The sequence below is a fragment of the Natrix helvetica genome, assembly GCF_964273705.1.
Source record: "Natrix helvetica genome assembly, chromosome: 11".
In the NCBI taxonomy this organism is placed as follows: domain Eukaryota; kingdom Metazoa; phylum Chordata; class Lepidosauria; order Squamata; family Natricidae; genus Natrix; species Natrix helvetica.
Genome location: NC_138562.1, coordinates 21,867,443 through 21,888,276, shown reverse-complemented (window position 1 = coordinate 21,888,276; position 20,834 = coordinate 21,867,443). Strand labels below are relative to the sequence as shown.

The 20,834-nt window shown below is 44.5% G+C and overlaps 1 protein-coding gene across 2 annotated transcripts in view; it reads left to right on the top strand.

Annotated features, from left to right (window-relative positions):
* Positions 1 to 20,834, top strand: part of RNF128 (ring finger protein 128) — a 38,074-nt gene that overhangs the window by 15,396 nt on the left and 1,844 nt on the right. For both annotated transcript variants that reach the window (XM_081963820.1, XM_081963819.1), the window contains exons 2-6: positions 11,010 to 11,257; positions 13,873 to 13,944; positions 15,493 to 15,575; positions 16,595 to 16,691; positions 17,850 to 18,021. In XM_081963820.1, coding sequence (XP_081819946.1) covers positions 11,010 to 11,257; positions 13,873 to 13,944; positions 15,493 to 15,575; positions 16,595 to 16,691; positions 17,850 to 18,021 — 672 coding nt within the window. The remainder of the gene's footprint in view (positions 1 to 11,009; positions 11,258 to 13,872; positions 13,945 to 15,492; positions 15,576 to 16,594; positions 16,692 to 17,849; positions 18,022 to 20,834) is intronic.

Here is a 20,834-nt window from a genome sequence, read left to right as displayed (position 1 = left end):
TCCCTTTGGGAGAAAGAACGCTTGCTCTTCCTTCCCTCCGTGCACGTCTCTGTTGACTCTGAACAAAAGTACTCTCTTTGCGTAGAAGCTTTCCTCCTCTGGGAATTCGCAAACCCACAACATTTTGTTTGTTTTGCAAGTTAACGACGTGGTCTGAGGATCTAACAACAGTTAAGGTGAAGATTAAATGCACAGGGCCTGATGGATGCGGCGTGTTGATCACATAATGCAGGAAACCACTTGCAATAAAATCTTTTTAAAGATTTATATATTGTTGCACAGTCCATAATGCAATATGTAGTTTAAAATATGTTATGCCTTTGCTCTCCCATACAAAGGGTGCTAGGACGTTTTGCAGTAAGGGCAGCCCATTAGAAAACCCAACTTTATGGGAGGCTAATAATTAACGTTTCCCTCCATTGTTGCCACAGTAGGTCCTTCAATAACAAAGAAAATCACTGGCGAGGAAAGCAGGTAGCTTTGGGCAATGCGGCAAGCATACCCTACAGCAAAAGGAAAGTTAATTTTATGCTCTAGTAACCCCTGCATGGCTTTTAGCCACGGCAGGGAAATATAACTGACTTGGAAGCACAGCCAGTAATGACTGAGAGAGAGAAGCTTGAGGGGCCCTTGGTGTTCTCTGATCTCGGTTGTTTTCTGGCACATTTTTTAACTGTGGGGCCCTTGACGCTGTCTGAGCTGGGCTGTTTCCTTGCAGACATTTCGTGAACCAAACTAGGTAACATCATCAGTGCTGGTAAGGAGAGGGCTTTGCTCTCACCGCCCCTAGTAACACTGACAGGGCAAGCCACTAGAATATAAACCGGGAGCAAAAAAAAAACCCTCACTAGCACTGATGATGTTAGCTAGTTTGGGTAATGAAACAACTGCGAGAAAACAACCAAGCACAGAGAGCACCAAGGACCCCACAGTCGCCCCCCCCCCAACCCCGTTGATGATGTTACCTAGTTGGGTAAAGAAACGTCTGCAAGAAAACAAGCAAGCCCATAGAGCACCAAGCATCCCTCACTTCAACCCAGAGCTCCAAATATTCTCCTTTATGGCCAAGAGAAGCTTTTTTTGCCAACTGCAGTGCGCTGGGCGTATTCTGTGTGCATCCCAGATTGATGCAGGGCAATGATGAGAGGAAACAGGCCCAGTTAGTCTGGTCTTGTGGGAGTCGGTGATGTAACCTTGCTTGTCTGTTCTGTTCCCAGCCTGCTAAATTCCATGGGATCCAGTTAGAAGCCAGTTCACTTGACATGACAGGGAAAAAATGCTGGTGTGAACAGAGGGGATTTGACTCATAGGACCAGGTTCAGTCCGTATTCTACCAATCCCTCATTCTGACCAGTTTGCTCTTGTTGGCATGTTACAGTTCTAACAATTTTGCTTAGTTTCCTGCATTTCTTGCTCTTTGTCCCGAGATCTGTGGCAGGCACACCCTTCGATTTCTTTTGTCAGTGTCTCTGCTGTGTGTTGTCAATTTTTATGACACTTACTTAAAACTTTCAGCGGTACATCATTAAAAAAATGAGTCTTAATAGTTTAACCGTCCTTGAGCGATAACTCAAGCGATAAAGAGGAGAGGATGGAAGAGCTGGTTGCGAGTTGTGGGGAGCGCTGCTGTAGCTGCGTTTCCTAAAAGGAAGGGGGTCGTTAGAAAAGGTATTTTTATGACTTTCTTATGCATATCAATGAGAGTATTCAAAAGTTTTCCTTAGGAGAATGGACTAGAGCAGAGGTGGGCAACGCTGGGCCTTGGACGGCTTTTGTGGACTTGAACTCCCAGAATGTCTGAGCCAACCATGCTAGCTCAGGAATTCTGGGAGTTGAAGTCCACAAGTCATTAAAGGGCCAGCGTTCCCTACCTCTGGGCTAGAACTTTGGAGAATCTTCCCCTTGGGGGAAGCCTTGCCTGTGACATGTAAAGCGCATTCATAGAGGTAGTCCTCAAGTTGCAACCACAATTGGGACCAGTCGCTAAGTGAGGTGGGTCTGATTTTATGACCTTTTTTGTGTGAGGTTTTCAGCAAATCCAACTTCCTTCCTTTTGACTTTCCTTGTCAAAAGCCCCCAGGGAAAGTCACATGACCCTGGGAAGCTGCAACCATTGAAAATGCCTGCCGGTTGCCAAAGTGCCCGAATTTTGGTCATATGACCGCAGGATGTCGTAAGTGCGAGGACTGGCATAAGTTGTTGGGGTTTTTCCACCATTGTGACATTGTGCTTGGTTGTTAAGTCAAGGGCTGCCTGTGTGAGAAAGAAATTCTTGAAAACAGACCTGATTTCAAACTATTTAAGATATGCCATCATAACTGTCAGTTGAAACATGCTGAAACTTTATTAGCAAAAGAAGTGATAATCTTTCCACAGATCTCCTCTGTCAATGTGCTTTCAAGGGAGCCAATAAAAGGTGAAGATTTTGACATAGATTTATTGCATTGAAAATAAGAAATACCCCCCATTTAAATTTTTGCCAGCTTGGGAATAATTTTTCAGTTCTGGAAAAGTATTTTCAATGTTTTGCTGCTTACTAGGTAAAAGTTAGAGGGATGCGGTGGCTTAGTGGCTAAGACGCTGAGCTTGTCAATCAGAAAGGTCAGCAGTTCGGTGGTTCGAATCCCTAGCGGAGTGAGATCCCGTTACTTGCCCCATCTTCTGCCAACCTAGCAGTTGGAAAGCATGTAAAAATGCAAGTAGAAAAATAGGAACCACCTTTGATAGGAAGGGAACAGCATTCCGTGCACCTTTGGCATTTAGTCATGCCGGCCACATGACCACGGAGACGTCTTCGGACAGCGCTGGCTCTTCGGCTTTGAAACGGAGATGAGCACCGCCCCCTAGAGTCAGGAACAACTAGCACCCATGTGCGAGGGGAACCTTGACCTAGTTTGAAACAACTTTAAAAAAGGAAGAACATACCTTGTCTATAATATCAAAAAATCAATTTAAAAGCTTCAGATGAAATAAACAGTGCCCAACCCCTTTTTCGTGTGTTTGGAGGAATGGGGATAAAAGGGCCAAATGATGCCAATAGAAGAGCCAAAATTAGTGGATTCCAGACTGAAATTATGTTTATTTTATCAGGAAAAAGTGGCCAAAGATACTGGCCCAGGCAGCCAAAGAGACGTAAATTCCTGGGTCTCTGTTCTACTGCTGAATTCCGAATTTTGCAAGTGAATTTTGATGTGTTTCCTACTGAACATACTATACATTAAGGAAATTGGCCTTGGTTAGAATTAGTGGTACAATTTAATCGAAACTTCATCAGCTTCACTGATTTCAGTGGGAACTCGTGAACTAACTGAATTGCTTGGATTGCTTTCACAGCCTAAAATCATTTGAGATGTGCTTGCGTTGATATTCCTTTCTTGTGTCAAGCAGAAAGGATGGTTGTAGAGCATTTTAAAATAGGCATTTGCAAAGTTTCTGCCAAAGTAAACCAGATTGTGACTGTGTGGCCCAGGATGGGAGATGGGAGAAGGATCAGCTGTTTAAATGGCGGCTCTGGAAAACCAGCCTAGTGTGTTTATCCATAAGTGTAGACTCAGCTGTTTCCCCCCCCCCCCCAATGTTATTTAATTGTTGCCATCCTTGGGAATAAAATAGGTTTTACCTGGCAACCATATCTATTTCTTCTGTGTTGTTTTAATTGCTTTATTATTTTATGTTTTTATGATGTACGCTGCCCAATCACTGGTTGAAGATAGGCAGCAATAGAAATTAATTAAACGAAGTAAATACAATCCCTGCCTATACAATCATATATATTTGATTTAAAATATATGATTTGATATGAATTGTAGGTGATGACTGTGGAAGGGATGCACGGAGGTTTTTGTAACCAATCGACCCACTTTCCACAGTTTGTAATGGAAGATGGTTTGGGGGAGGGGTTGTGTGTGTGTGTGTGTGTGTGTGTTTTGTCTGTCTATTCAAAAATAAATAAAAAATCTTTATAAAAAAAAGAGTAGCTATTGCAGGATCTTGTAAAAGCTTGCCTTCGCCTTCAGAAGTTGTAGGTATTTCATCACTGGAGGCTTTCAAGAAGTTCTCTCAAGTACAGGTAGTCCTCGACTTACAACATACAAATAGAGCCCAGAATTTCTGTTCTAAGTGAGGCATTAGTTGAGCTGTTTTGCCCCATTTTAGGACCTTTCTTGCCACAATCAAGCAAATCCCTGTGGTTATTCAATTAGTACTTTTAAGAAGTGACCGGACAGCCACTTGTCTCAAATAGTACAGGTTCTCCTACTTGAGCAGGGGGTTTGACTAGATGACCTCCAAGGTGCCTTCCAACACTTGTTATTCTGTAATTAGTAAGTTAAACTGCCGGTTAAGAGACCTTGGATACTGCCCCCTCTCTACAATTTATGCTTCAGATAAAGGAAAAATGAGAATAAATCAGGGTGGATTTGATTTAAATCAAGTCAATTTAAATCATGATTTAAATCACTGGTAAAAAGGCTTGATTTAAATCAACTCGATTTAAATCATAATTTTTAAAGAGCAACTGTTGTCTCTGTCCCGCAGTGGCTCCTCCACTGACCCACTGTTGACACACCGACAACTTTATCAAATAAATTTGATAAAAATCCCAAAAAATCCGACTTAAATTTTATTTTTAAAAACCATCTATTTTTATTCACCATGGAATAAACGTAGTATAAAGTTTTCAAATCATAAATGTTTGTTCTCTGTGAACACCTGGGCCAGATGTAAATCAAATGCCTAATTAACTATGAGAAGCATCAGTATGGATTTTGCCTGCTGAGACTTTCTTGTTGGTTGAGCTGGAATTGCAAGGACCAGCGCTCATAAAAATTAGCCTCAGGATATTCTCATGAAGGTTGAAACTGGTTCCTCTGCTAAATGAAGTCATTCTGCTCGGGTCAACAGAAACCCAACAGGTCCTGTTCAAATAAAGGGACAACTTCCATTACATTTTCATTATATAGCTTCACAGCCTTGCTTCTCTTTCAATTGTACTGCAAAATCAGACTTTTCAAACTCGCCAAATAGGAACAAAGCTAATATTCTCATACATTGTGAATAATTGGGTCCTTTTTTTTAAAGAAACTTCAAACCCAGAATTAATCTGCAGAGTTAGAAAATCAGTACTTAAACTAAGAGAAATACAATACCACATTCTGGTGATGATATAATTTGAGGTTTCTACTGATTGTTTTCTACTCTGAAATGTATTTGAATATAAGTTTCTACTATCTTTATTTCTACACTCCTTGGTTAGGGAAGTAAAGGTAAAGGTTCCCCTCCCACATATGTGCTAGTCGTTCCCGACTCTAGGGGGCGGTGCTCATCTCCATTTCAAAGCCGAAGAGCCAGCGCTGTCCAAAGACGTCTCCGTGGTCATGTGGCCGGCGTGACTAAACACTAAAGGCGCACGGAAGGCTGTTCCCTTCCCATCAAAGGTGGTCCCTATTTTTCTACTTGCCTTTTTTACCTGCTTTCGAACTGCTAGGATGGCAGAAGCTGGGACAAGTCACGGGAGCTCACTCCGTTACGCGGCGCTAGGGTTTTGAACTGCCGACCTTTCTGATTGACAAGCTCGGCATCTTAGCCTCTGAGTCACCTTTTGATTAAGGAGGTGATTGTCCACAATTGAGCCCAAAATTTACGTTGCTAAGCGAGACAGTTGTTAAGGGGCTTGTGCCCCATTTTACTATTTTCCATGCCACATTTGTTAAGTGAATCCCTGCAGTTACTGAGTAATCTGGACAGAGAGAAGCAACCTAGAACTAAGGAGGAATTGACTGACAGTGAGAACAATTAATCAGTGGAACGACCAGAAGCTGTGGGAACTCCCAACACTGGAGGTTTTCAAGAAGAGACTTTGTCTGAAATGATACAAGGATCCTGATTGAGTAGGAGGTTGGACTAGAAGACCTCCGTGGCCCCTTCCAACTCTCTTATGCTAAATGTAGTAAAATATTAAACAAATACACATATAACACACACCATCTAATCTACTGAAGGGAAAGTGGCTATGAAGACTCTTCTGGGATCGAAGAAAGAAGGCTATAAGTACTACTGATTTCTTCCTTTGCTTGAGCTCATAAAAGAAACATGAGCTGCTTAAACCCCCTATGGCTGTGATGGCACACCTATGGCACGCGTGTCAGAGGTGGCACGCAGAGCCATCCCTGTGGGCACGTGTGTGCCTTTGCCAGCTGCTTTGTTGGGTTCCATCGTGCACATGTGCACCGGCCAGCTCTTCCGGGTTCTGGCGCTCCGGCGTGCGCTCCAGTTTCGGCACTTGGCAGCGAAAAGGTTAAGCATCACTGCCGTGTGGTCTTCAACGTCACGATCCACTGCCTTTTTCTTTTCGCACTTGCACACTTCCTGGGGTGTGATACCAGGTACTTCACTGGAGTTTGGCTGTGTTGCACTGCAGTTGCACAAGTGAAAAGGCAGAGAGCAAAGGTGCATTCTGAATTGCGTGGTTTCTCATATCTCCCGATCTGGCCACGGAGCCTTCAAGGTTCTTCACGAAGAGGGCTAAATAAAGAAGAAAGATTTGCTCAGTCAGGAAGCTTCCTCCGTGCAGATGTGATTGGGCGGCTGTAGGTGAATTGGCTGTTTCCTAAGCAGCCTTTGGGTGTCTTCTGGGCCAGGTTTCTCCACCTGGGGCAACTTTAAAGACTTTTGGACTTCAATTCCCAGAATTCCTCAGCCAGCTATGCCAGCCCTTGGAGAATCCTGTTCTAGGCTACCTTTGACTGATCCAAGTTTCTCTTTCCCTGAACCTTCCCCAGCTTCCTGCCATAAATTCGGGAAGAAGTTGTCCCTATTTTCAAAGAAGTTTTCCTTTTGAATATTAGCCAATAAACTCCACGGAGGTGCCTTGAAACCTAACACAGGAGATCACCTGTGGGTTAAATCCGACACATTTTGGGGGTCGGCAAGCTGAAACTGCCCTCCTTTTTTCTTTGATGATGCTTATATTTGAAGTAGACTCTGTATTTTATCTGTATTTCTTTATTCTGTTACATTATGTCGCGTACATTGGAGCCAGTGACCCTGAGAGCTGTTTGAAAGAAATTTCACTTTAATGTATGCTGATTAGTGTACATTCAAAGTGACAATAAAGTTATTATTCTGTTCTATCCTATATTCTGTGCTGTTCTATAGTCCATTCTATATTCTATCCTATATTCTGTTCTATACTCAATTCTATATTCTGTGCTATTCTATTCAATATTCTATTCTATCCTATAGTCTATTCTATACTCCATTCTATATTCTGTGTTATTCTATATTCTACTATTCTATTCTGTTCTGTTCTTTCTATATTCCATTCCACTCTATTCTTCATTCCAATATCCTATCCTATGCCTCGGATCTACTAGGTTTGGCCGTTGGGGGGGGGGGGGGGGGAATGAAACATAAAGCAGTGATTAGGCCGAATCTTTGCTCTTTCTCTCCGCGTAGGAGGGCTCTGTTGGAAGTATCCTGTCATTTTAATTTGTTATGAAGAAACCTAGTGGGTATAATGGGAATAATGAACACAATCCTTCCTTTGAACCAAGCAACCATCGAGTTATCGCGGCAATACAATGCTTTGGTTTCAGTGTGGGGCAGCCGCGTCGTTTGCCAGGGTCTCGTGCTTCGGCTCCCGGTGTATGATTTTGGAAAACAATCCCGTTCCTTTAATGAGACAGCCGGAGACGGATAAGTTGATATTGGTTGTGAGCTTGTTTTTAGAATACTGCCGAAAGAATTTATTCCCATTGAAACACGTAGATCAGAGCTTCTTCTTTATAATTTTGATGAGTAGTTGAAGGGAGACAAATGATAACATTGAGGATGTTACCTAGCTTGGTAATGAAACGTCTGCAAGAAAATAGCCAAGCTCAGACAGCACCAAGGACCCCACGGTCCTCCCCCCCCCCCATTCTCCTCCTCTTCCATTCAACGCACCACTCCCTCCCAGCACTGATGATGTTACCTAGTTTGGTAATGAAACGTCTGCAAGAAAACAAGCAAGCTCAGAGAGCATCAAGGACCCCACAGTCATCTCCATCTCCTCTTCCTCCTCTTCCATTCCCCAAACCCCACTACCTTGTAGCACTGATGATGTTACTAGTTTGGTAATGAAACGTCTGCAAGAAACCAGTCAAGCTCATATAGAACTAGCTTGTTCATATTATTCTGAAAAAGCAGAAATTGTCATTGGATGTTAATGCCTTTTATTCTCCTCCATCGGAGAGAGTTGGAAGTCAGTGCTTCTCTCCCCCCCCCCCCCCCCGCCTTTAGCTTTCCTTACTTCTCCTTCCCCTTTTCCTCCTCGCTGCTTTCCCATTTACTTTGCATTTTGTATTTTACATTACTTTATAACTCCATAAAAATATTAATGGAGGGAAAAGGAAGCAGACAAGCTCAGAGAGCACCAGGGAGCCCCTCCTCTGTCTGGGGCCTCACTGGCTCATCATCCCATGCGGAATATAAAGGAGAAGCCAGAATCGGCTGAAGGATCCCTTCATCCCATTTGTGACAAAACCCTTTCAGTTTGGCCCGTCCCTTATTCAGATAAGGCGAGATGGAAACTATTTTAAGCCTGGCACCGGCGGTGATAATCTCTGCCACAGCACAACTGGCACACTTGTGATTAAATGTTCCCAGAAGGATATGGCATTAATTTAAAGGTAGCTAGATTGCAAAATTGGTGGTGGGTACACAAATTATATCTCGGGACGTGGTGTCTCATTGGCTAAGACGCTGAGCTTGTCAATCAGAAAGGTTGGCGGTTCGAATCCCTAGGGCTGCGTAATGGAGTGAGCTCCTGTTTTGGGCCTAGCAGGCCTCCTTGGAGCCTCCTGGGACCAAAAACAGGGCTCGGGGGGCACTGCCCCCCTGTGCTCCCCCACACACATGCGCACATGACCCCCCCACACACACACATACCCCTGTATGCATGCGCATCTCCTGCATGCGTGGCAGAGACCTGAAAATCAGCTGGCCGGCAGGAGGCACACGCTTGCGATGAGCTGGACGACGGCTCGCCTGCCTCAGAGGGGGCTCCGCGTGCCACCTGTGCCATGCATGCCATAGGTTCGCCATTATGGATATAAAGTTTCCTGCCTGAGCAAGGGGTTGGACTGGAAGACCTCCAAGGCCCCTTTCCAACTCTCTTCTGATTCTTTTAACCCACAAGATTGCCTTGGAAAATTCAAATTTCCCTGGAATATAGAAGAAGTTACAGTCCTTCATTTAAACTGCTGAATCATGTTTATACTGATGGGTCAATAACCCAACCCAAAGATCCTTGATGTTGTAATTAGAAATTCTAATTCTGGCAAACTTGTAAAACGTCTTTGTGGACTCCACCTTCCCATCCACAGACTGGGAACAAAGCAGAGGGATGGTGCAAGCTGCGTCTTGTGCCAAAATGCAGCACAGGCAAGATGGGCTGACGGACAGGAGTTGCAACTCACACATCCCCACACCCTGTTGTTTCTCTTAAGTTGTCCTTGTTGGCCAGCCAGGTACAAAGGACACCTTTCCTTGGGTTGGACAGGAAGTGAGAAATTCAGACTTTGGTTGGCGGTGTTTCTTTTACGTTCAATTAACTTATATTTTCCACTCTGAGTCTGCAGAGTTTTGGGGAAGCAAAACTACAAACAACAATAACAACCGCAACAGAAAAGCACCAAACCAGAATAACAGAACCAGAATAATTGCTAAACTTTGAAGTGCCAATATAAGGGGCATTCCAATGATGAAAGCACCACTGTATTCCCTCTTGACTCTCCCATCCTGGAAGAGTTGTAATTGGCCAGCCTAAATGTCCACATTGGAGTGTTGTGCCAGGGAGATTGAGGCCCACGCCTAAGAAGATGGACTTCCTCACTTTTGGGACCATTCCTTGTTTTCCTCCTGCAAGCAGACTGTATAAATGGCTGTTAATTGGGTCTGTTGAGTGGGTAAAGTCAATGTTTGGGCGATAAACAGTTTTGTTGTTGTTAGTTGTGAAGTTGGGTCTAACCCATCGCGACCCCATGGACAACGTTCCTCCAGGCCTTCCTGTCCTCTCCCATCCCCTGGAGTCCATTTAAACTCACACCGCCTGCTTTAGTGACTCCATCCAGCCACCTCCTTCTCTGCCGTCCCCTTCTTCTTCTTTTGCCCTCCATCCTTCCCAGCATGAGGCTCTTCTCCAGGGAGTCCTTCTTCCTTCTCCTTAGGTGGCCAAAGTCTTTGAGTCTCCTCTTCAGGATCTGGCCTTCTGAAGAGCAGTCAGGGTTGATCTCCTCTAGGACTGACCGGTTGGATGGCCTTGCAGTCCAAGGGACTCACAGGAGTCTTCTCTAGCACCAGAGTTCAAAGGCCTCCATTCTTTGGCGCTCAGCCTTCCATATGGTCCAACCTTCACAGCCGTCCATTGCAACTTGGGAAACCATAGGCTTGACTATATGCAGTTATATAAACCCAATTAAATAAATAAATAATAGATAGATAGATGATAGATAGATGGATGGATGGATGGATGGATGGATGGATGGATAGATAGATAGATAGATAGATAGATAGATAGATAGATAGATGATAGATAGATAGATAGATAGATAGATAGATAGATAGATAGATAGATAGATAGATAGATAGCATGTGGTCTATAGAAGAGAATATTTGTAACTCAGGATTGAACGGTGGGGTGCTTGATGGTTTTCTTTCATGACCCAACTAGGTAACGTCAGTGCTAGAAGGGAGTGGGGGTTTGTGGAAGGGAGGAGGAGGAGGGCTGTGGGGTCCTTGCTGCTCTTTGAGCTTGGTGGTTCTCTTGCAGACATTTTGCTACCCAACTAGGTAATGTCACCAGTGCTAGAAGAGAGTGGGGCTCTAGCACAGATGATCTTACCTAGTGGGCCATGAAACATCTGCAAGAAAAGCACCAAGCTCAGAGAGCACCAAGGACCCTCAGACCTCAGCAGCCCTGTTTGCAACGACAACCTGTAGAGCAACTCTCCACCCTTTCTCTCGTGCAGGTACCGGGAACACCGTGGCCATCATGATTAGCTACGCCAAAGGCAGAGAAATCCTCCAGAAGATTCATAGTGGCTTCCAAGTCACCATGGCCATCGAAGTCGGGAAGAAGCACGGCTCGTGGATGAACAATTACTCCATCTTCTTCGTCTCGGTGTCCTTCTTCATTGTCACGGCCGCCACCGTCGGATACTTCATATTTTATTCCGCTAGAAGGCTTCGGGTTGCGAGGGCCCAGAACAGGAGACAGGTGAGGTTTTGTACCACCTGTTCGTTTTTTTCAGTGATTGGTTCCTTTCTCTTATAAGCCATTCTTCCTTCTTTGGGATTTAGACCAGGGGTCGGCAACCCATGCCTCCGGAGCCACATGTGGCTCTTCCGTCCCTCTGCTGCGGCTTCCTGCTGCTGGTCAGCTCCACAATTGATAAGAGCTTTCGGTCAGGACAGGTAGAGGAAAAAGGACGCAGCGCTAAGAGGAGGCTCCAGGGTGGGGGAACCGGACTTCCGGTCGGCTCTAGAATTGAACGGGGGGGGGGGGGGGCGCTTCCGGATAGGACCTTTGTGGCTCTTTGAGTGTTTAAGGTTGCCAGCCCTTGATTTCGACTTACATGCCACCCCAGCACACACGGAGAGGTTTATAAGGTCAGCATATTGCTCCCCCAACCATCTGGGTCCTCATTTTACTGACCGCGGAAGGATGGCAGGCTGAGCCAACTTTCAGCCCTGTCAGGGTCAAACTTCAGGCTGTGGGCAGAGTTTTGAACAGTGATGCTTCATAAAGGCCTGTCAAAAATGTTCACCCCTCGGGCAAATTCATCCCTGCAAAGTGGAGACCACCAAGGTATTAACGTACATCCGGATACATCACTTAACATTAGAACACATTTCTTGATTTCGGAGGAATTTGTGGAATTTCTATTGTGTCTGAATTCTTTTTTTCTTTTTTAATGGGCCACCCTGGATTCTAGTTGGAAATAGTCTTGTCCCAGCCAGTAAATAACTCAACAAGGTATACTCTTTTCTAGATCATTTCAGCTTTTGGTGAACAGCTGTTTTCCAAGGCCGGTAAATAAATTCTTGGGATACCTTTTATGGATTTTTTCAAAATAGCTCCAGCAATTTTAAGAGTTCGCCAAGACTTCTCACCTCCAAAGGCCTTGAAGCAAAACCGGTGTGTGTCCTCCTTTATAGATTTTCCGTGCATAGCTGGCTTAGCGCCTTGGAAGCTCCCTTTGTGGTAGGCACTTCAGGTTCTTCCAGTGTATAATTACAACCTTTTGCTTGCTTCTCTTATCCAAACTAAAATTAATTTGCCGAAGCTTAATGAGTTGCCTCGGCACGAAATGAATGTGTGCTAGCTCATCTGTATTTACAGCCTCATAAAAGGATGGGAATCTTTTGAGATCATTAAATATCTATGCCGGCCTAGTCTCATGCCTGCCACTGGATGTGACTGAGATCACGGCAGTTGGCAGATTTTTTTTCAAACTGTATCCGCAGTCGTCAGCATTCATCAATAAGATTAAAAACAGAGAATACAGCTTTTCTACCATCTTGCTCATGCCAGCAAGAAAAAAATGAACTACTTCTAGCCAGATGAGGTTAAATATATGTGCATTCTTTTCATTCGGGGGGGGGGGGGGAATGCCGGAGATCAGTTCAAAACTGGTGTATGATTTGGCTCAAACATGGCAGAATTCTGCAGAACGGCATCTGAAACGAGCTCCGTTTTTGCACCCCTGTTCTGGGTAGTTCATATTCTCATCTGGTTTGATGAAAAGAAGGACCAGGGGAGACATGATAGCAGTCTTCCAATATTTGAGAGGCTGACCTGAAGAAGGGGCAGTCTTCTATTCTCCAAAGTACCTGAAGGCAGGACAAGAAGCAATGGGTGGAAACTAATCAAGGAGAGAAGCAACCTAGAACTAAGAAATTTCCTGACAGTGAGAACAATTAATCGGGGGAAAACTTGCCTCCAGAAGTTGTAAATGCTCCAACACTGGAAGCTTTTAAAGAAGGGTTGGATATCCATTTGTCTGAAGTGTGTAGGGTTTCCTGTCTAAGCAGGAGGGTTGGACTAGAAGACCTTCAAGGTCCCTTCCAACTCTGTTATTGTAAAATGTCTTGGCTTTGCAATCCTTCTGGCAATTTCTTGTTCTTTCCAGGGTCAACAGTTGCGCTCTCTGGTTTAGGAGCCAAGTATACCAGGAAGCAGAAAGAAAGGGAAATTAGAAAAGGGAAAGTATGCTTCTTGGCTTCCTGCTGTCTGGGAGATGTAAATTTTACGTCTTTGTAGTAGGCTGTGATCCAGATATGGGTAAAGAAAAATAAAAAGAGGTTGAGAAGAGAAACTGGGGGGGGGGGGCTCCATCACTGGAGGCTTTTAGGAAGAGGTTGGATAGCCATTTGTCTGAAGTGGCGTAGGGTTTCCTGCCTAAGCAGGGGGTTGGACTAGAAGACCTCCAAGGTCCCTTCCAACTCTCTTATTCTATATAAAGGAGTTTTGGGGAGCGTGGACTAAGTTCAGGCGATCCATTTTTTCACCGCAAAACCTTGTTTTAACCTTAACCAGTCACCTGAAAACAATTCAGTTGGCATGTGGGAATTTCCACCGGATGGTTTCCCGTTTGGCTACAAAAACCCTCTGAATAAACTCCGTAATGTTTTTGTGCGTTCCAAGCGAACACTTCAAACCACATACTTGCCAGACTCTTGACTTATAATTTGGCCCTGGGTGAGATTCCCAGGTAGGTTTGCTCCATCTCTTTTTAAAGAAACACCCTCCCTCATTGTTTATTGTGTAGCATATCTAAACATTGGATGGGGGAACCAGTTCTGCACTGACACACTGCTTGTTAATTACAGAGACGGCTGAAAGCGGATGCCAGGAAAGCGATTGGGCAGCTACAGCTGCGCACCTTGAAACAGGGAGACGAGGTACGACCCCCCAAAAAGGGACACGGAGACGGAGCCACCCTCTTTCCGTGCAGGTTGCACCATCCCAAAATAAAGGCACCAGCCCAGCCGGTTCTTCTTACTGTTCCAGAAAATAACTGTATCCCTAGTTTGTGGTTGTTTTTTAAACGTCCTATAATGTTGCAAAATCACCTGTTGTGCTGGGCCAGTTTCACTCTCCCACCTTCGTTCCTTACCACCAAGGAGAGGTCTTTGTACACAAGGCGATGTGAAAAGAGAGAGAGAGAGAGAACTTAATTCGGAGAGTTGATTTTAACAAGGCTTTCGTTGAAGTTTGTTCAGGAGGTCTGACTCGTTCAACGAATTACGCCCGGTTAATTTCAGTGACGAGGACGGTGACTAAGACGCTGAGCTTGTCGATCAGAATGGTCAGCGGTTTGGCGGTTTGAATCCCTAGCGCCGCGTAACGGAATGAGCTCCCGTTACTTGTCCCAGCCAACCTAGCAGTTCAAAAGCACGTAAAAAATGCAAGTAGAGAAATAGGAGCCACCCTCGGACAGCACTGGCTCTTTGGCTTTGAAACAGAGATGAGCACTGCCCCCTAGAATCGGGAACAACTAGCAAGCATGTGCAGGGGAACCTTTACCTGTTTCCAGGGAGCAAAAAAAAGAAAAAAAAGGTTATATCATGGCTCCAGATTTATCTTTTTTAGTTGTAAAACGGAGGGAAATTCCGGAGTGGCACCCAAATCAAAACATAAGGTTTATTTATTGATTTGACTTGTATCTGACCCATCTGACCTAGATTGTTGTTGTAGGACAGGGGTGTCAAACTTGCCCAGCGCGTGATGCATTCGGCCCGCGGGCCACAAGTTTGGCACTCCTGCTTTAGAAGGTGTTCGGTTATTGCCTGTATGTTTCTGTAGCTCCTATGACTCTAACACAGGGTGTCAAACTCAAGGCCCACGGGCCGAATCTGGCCCACAGGGTGCTTAAATCTTGCCCACGGGGCCGCCTTGGAAACAGCGAAGGACCGGCCCGCGGTGCCTCTGCCTGCAAAACTGGAAGTCCTGCCCAGCTCTGTTTTCACTGGCAGAGGGTTGCCGGAGGCCATTGCAGCCGTAAACGGAGCTTGGAAGCCCATTTCTGTTGGCAGAGCGCTCGGTCCACCCCAGCCCCCCAAGGTCAAAAACAACCCTGATGGGGCCCTCCATGAAATCGAGTTTGTCACCCCTGCTCTAACGCCTTGCCTCTGGATCAGGGGTCCACAACTCCTGCACCGTGGACCGGGCCACGGCACGCCAGAAACCAGGCCACGCAAACAAGCAGGATGCAGGCAGCACACGAAACCACACCCACTCTGATCTGTGGAAACAACTTCTCTCCACGGAACTGGCCTGGTGCTGCTCTAGTCTATTCTCAGGAATCCCATCTTTGTTAGGTCTGTGTTGTAAAACATCATTTTCCTAGTCTACGAAAGGCCCGTCCTTCTGAGCCCCCTTCCCTCCCATTGTTGTGCGGTTAGTTGAACATGAGAATAAATGTTTTCTTGCTCTTTTCTTCTTTGAAGGAAACCGGCCCTGATGCAGACAGCTGCGCGGTGTGCATTGAAGCATACAAACCAAATGATGTCGTCCGAATTTTAACCTGCAAGTAGGTTAATTCTTTTTTTTCCCCCTTCCCAATCGTTAAACCTCTCCTGCTCGTCTTCTTCCTCTCTGCTCCTGGGGAGCTGTTTTCGCTGGCTTGGCTTTCGTTTCTCACCATCAGTAATTGGCTCAAACAACACTTCTCAGTTGAGTTCAGGTGTAACTGAACATTCTAGATCAGGGGTGTCCAACCTTGGCAGGCTTAAGACTGGTGGACTTCAACTCCCAGAATTCCTCCTGCCAGCAAGGGGAATTCCGGGATTTGAAGTTCACCAGTCTTAAAAGTTGTCAAGGTTGGAAATCTCTGGTCTAGAATGCTATCATTGCATTTAGCTTTGGATTACCATACATACACACGTACACACGCATACACACACATATAGAGATATAGATTATAAATGGAGATTATATATATATATATATATATATATATATATATATATATATATATATATATATATATATATATATATATATATATATATATATATATATATAAGAGAGAGAGACAGAGACAGACAGACGATATATAAGTAGATGACAGATGGAAGATGGTTAGATATGGATGTATAGATAGACGGAGAGAGAGAGACTATAGATAGGACTATTCTTTTAAATAACTGCAGACTTAAATTAGAGATCTTCACATTTTGTTAGGGTCCTAAAATAACAAAAGCATTTGCATAACAATATTCCTACAAGCAGACCTATATTATAACTATATTATATATGCGTATCAAGACTCCCTATTGTAGCTGTTGAATGATGATAAAGTTCTGTGCCCTTTTAAACTGTCATTGGATTTAAAAGACAACAAGACGAAATCAAAGTACACCAGTATTTTGGTTTGGTATATTCCTGTATTATATGTGAGCAAACCTAGTAGTGATTGCTTAGCAGACCATGACTAAGAAAAACATAATGCGTGAACCGAAAGTCAATTATGTATATTATAAAATTAGCAAAAAAAATGTTGCTCAGATCTGTGGAGTCCTGCTATATATAAATTCTTTTTCTTTCCAGCCATCTGTTTCACAAGAGCTGTATTGATCCCTGGCTGCTGGAGCATAGGACCTGCCCCATGTGTAAATGTGACATACTCAAGGCTTTGGGAATTGAGGTAAACCGGCCAGCTGTAGTTAAGTTACTCATTACCTGCTTTCTTTTTCTTTCCTATTACTGGATTTGCTCTAGAAAACAACCGCAGTGCCCTTATCCTCTTGGAAAGACATTTTCGCCCATTTACAAGCAGGAAACGTAACAACAGTTTCCCTGTAAGTCCTCCATACGTGTTTCTAAGGTTGCTTTCCATGCAAAATAAGCTTGCATGTGTCAGCGTTCCAAATAGCATCCAAAAGTAAATCAGAGTCCAAGGCAAAGTATTGCTCAAAGTTCCAATTGATTAAGAGAGCCATGTTGGCACATCTGGGAAAACCCGAATCTGAAAGCTTCCTGGTTTTCCCCACCCAGTTGAAAGTTCAAGATCTTGTCCCCCACACCCACAAGTCCATCCCATGGTCCAATCTCCCACTGCCACGCTGGCAGTTCCACCCATCCAGTTCCAGACAGGTGCAGAGGTGCAGAGACAAAGGATGACCTAGGCCTGGCTGCAATTGCCCGAAGATAAGTAGTAGGGCAGCTACACACACACACACACACACACACACACACACACACACACACACACACCATTCCCCACCCTAGCTTAATTTTTACCTGTGCACCCTGGAGTGGACGGGGTCTTAATTGGGGCTTATTTTGGGGATAGCATTGGCCGCATGTGTGAATATCAAGCTAGGACTTACTTTCAGGGTAGGTTGTATTAGGATAGAATAGCAGAGTTGGAAGGGACCTTGGAGGTCTTCTAGTCCAACCCCCTGCCTAAGCAGGAAGCCCTCCACCACTTCAGACAAATGGTTATCCAACATCCTCTTAAAAACTTCCAGTGTTGGAGCATTCACAACTTCTTGTGGCCAGTTGTTCCATTGGTTGATTATTCTCACTAATCCTCTTTGTTGCTCTTCTCTGCACTCTTTCTAAAGTCTCCACATCTTTTTTACATCGTGGTGACCAAAACTGGATGCTGTATTCCAAGTGTGACCTTAACAAGGCTTTATAAAGTGGTATTAACACTTCACCTGATCTTAATTCTATCCCTCTGTTGATGCAGCCTATTTTCGGGGAAACACAGTAGATGGCGAGAAGGTTACTTTTAGCTTTGTGGAAGTAACTTTTTCTTGCTAACAAGTTTTTCCCTGCAAAATTCTATTTGACGCAGGTGGACGTAGAAGAGCGAGGAGAAGCAACTCAAGCCCCCACGACACCCAGCGAAGCCTCTAACATCCCTTCGGTTAACGAAGAAGATAATCATAGTGAGACCACCTCGTCGGGGTACGCTTCCGTGCAGGGAACTGACGAACCGGCTCCGGAGGAGCGTGTCACTCCAGAGAGTAAGTTTCCTACGGCTCTGGCAGATTACAATCACCCGATTCTTTCTCTGGAGCAAGCATCCCTTGGGCTTTTCCTTTGGCACAAAAAAATTGGCTGGTGTCGGCTGCCCCCTGCTGGGGATTCAGTGGCACCACCACGAGGAGAGTGAGTTTACGTTCATTCAAGGGCTCAGTTCATTTTTGCACAAAAGTAGTGATGACACTAACAGATTGGTGTCCAGTCAGTGTGTGTGTGTGTGTGTGAGAGAGAGAGAGAGAGAGAGAGACTTCCCTTTAGCTGAGCTATGCCAAAAAGGTTTGAGAAGAAACACTTTAGTCCTACAAAATGCGCCAAAGGAGCACAGCATATAAGGAGCTCAGTTCAGAGCATTCATCATGTATCTATTTCTTTGTATCCCACTTCATTGTTCTTGCAAACAACTCAAGGTGGTGAACGTAGGCAGGCCAAGCAACAACCCTGTGAGGTAGGTTGGGCTAAGAGAGAGAGAGACTGGCCCAGCTGGCTTTCATGCCCAAGGAGGGAGTAAAACTCGCTTGTATCTTAGTGAGTGGGCCAAAGTTACGCAGCTAGCTTTCATGCCCGAGTCAGGACTGGAACTCACCCTCTCCAACTTTCTAGCCTGGTGCCTTAACCACTAGACCAAACTGTGTCTCTGCTCTAATTAAGCGCTGTGATTGGAGGAGTTGAGATGACAGGAAAATGTTAGGATGCTTTTTAAAAAGTTCCTTCACTGAATAAAAGGCTAGATTTCCATTCAGCTTTATAGTTCCAGAAAACTATTTCTGCATCCAGGAACCCAGGAGAGTTTTCTGAAGCTCCCGGATGTTGTTTTTATGTGCAACTTTAAAGACTTATCAACAGCAACTTTATTAATCCAGCCATCCAATAAACGCAGGTGATTGGCTGCCAAAAATCAGTGAAGATGATTGCTGATGTTGGAAATACAGCAAGGACTTTTATGCACACCTGTAAAGTTTTTAAACTTTAAGAAGGACATGGTGGCTCAGTGGCTAAGATGCTGAGCTTGCCGATCAGAAAGGTCGGCTGTTCAGCAGTTCGAATCCCTAGCACCATGTAATAGAATGAGCTCCCATTACTTGGTCCCAGCTTCTGCCAACCTAGCAGTTTGAAAGCAGGTAAAAAAATGCAAGTAGAAAAATAGGAACCACCTTTGATGGGAAGGTAACAGTGTTCTGTGCACCTTTAGCATTTAGTCTTGCCCGCCACATGACCACGGAGACGTCTTCGGACAGCGCTGGCTCTTCGGCTTTGAAACAGAGATGAGTATCGCTTCCTAGAGTCGGGAATGACTAGCACAGATGTGCAAGGGGAACCTTTCCCTATAAAGACTTATTAACAGCAACTTTATTAATCCAGCCATCCAATAAACACAGATGACTGGCTGCCAAAAATCAATGAACATTACTGCTGTTGGAAGTACAGCACCGACCTTTATACAGGCCTGTGAACTTTTTAAGCTACTAACTACGTGTCACATTTTTTCAGATATATCAAGACACCGACTCCATGAATTCTCAATGAGTAGGGCCATTGAGATATTGCCTTTCTGATTTATCCTGCCAAGATGGAGAAGCCTGTTATAGCTCCTGATCTAATTAATGAGCTTTTTAAAAAAAATCTCAGCCTTTTAAAAAGAGGAATTCCGTATAATAGTAGAACAAAAATAATAGAAGTTGAAGGAAAAGCCTTACTTTGCACAATCCATTGGCTGTTATGATCTTGTTCGTAGCCACCAAATCCTAGAATGGATCTTTCAAAGGCGGCTTTTGAATGAAAATCCTCCTTAATAAAATTAGGAATTGTAGAAGGCTAATAAGGATTATGGGCCTAGTTGGCAAAAACATCCCCCCACAGATAATCTTTTTCCGACTTGAAAAATTCACTTTCTATTTTTGAACCGATGGAACTGTTCAAACCGATATATGAACTTAACGGTGTTTAAGCCTATTAAGTCCTAACCTTTCTTTTAAAATTCCAATTAACGTCCTGGTAAGCCTTCAAACCTGTTGGTGGGTAAGGTCAGTGGCTTAGGCCCGAAGGCCAGCAGTTGTCCCTGCAGCCACGGTCTGCTCGTCCGTAGAAGAGTTTCTTCTCTTTTCCCCACATCCTGCTAGCAGAGGAAGCTCTGGATTGAACATTCAGAAATCAAAATCGAAATTGAAAACTACACATATAGATTGGGTGAAACCAGGCTTAATAGTAGTAACTGTGAGTGGGATCTTGGGGTCCTAGTGGAGAACCAGTTAAAGATCGGCCAGCAGTGTGTGGTGGCAGGCAAAAAAGCCAACACAATCCTAAATTGCATTAACAGAGGGATACAATCAAGATCAAGGGAGGTAGTAACACTACTCTTCAAAGCCCTAGTAAGGTCACACCTGGAATAACAGCATCCAGTTTTGGTCACCACACTATAAAAACGATGTTGGGACTCTAGAAAGAGTACAGAGAAGAGCACCAGGAGGATGAGGGGACTGGAGGCTGAAACGTGATGAACTGGAACTGGGCATGGCTAGTGTAGTGAAAAGAAGGAACAGGGGAGACAGGATAGCAGCCTCCCAATATTTGAGGGGCTGCCCCAGAGAGGAGGGGGGAGTCAAACTGTTTTCCAAAGCCCATGAAGGCCAGACAAGGAATAACGGATGGAAACTGAGCAAGGAGAGATTCAACCTGGAAATAGGGAGAAAATTTCTGACAGTGAGAACAGGCAACCCATGGAACAGACATTGTCCTCACAAGTTGTGGGAGCTTCATCACTGGAGGCTTTCCAGAAGAGATTCAACTGCCTGTCAGA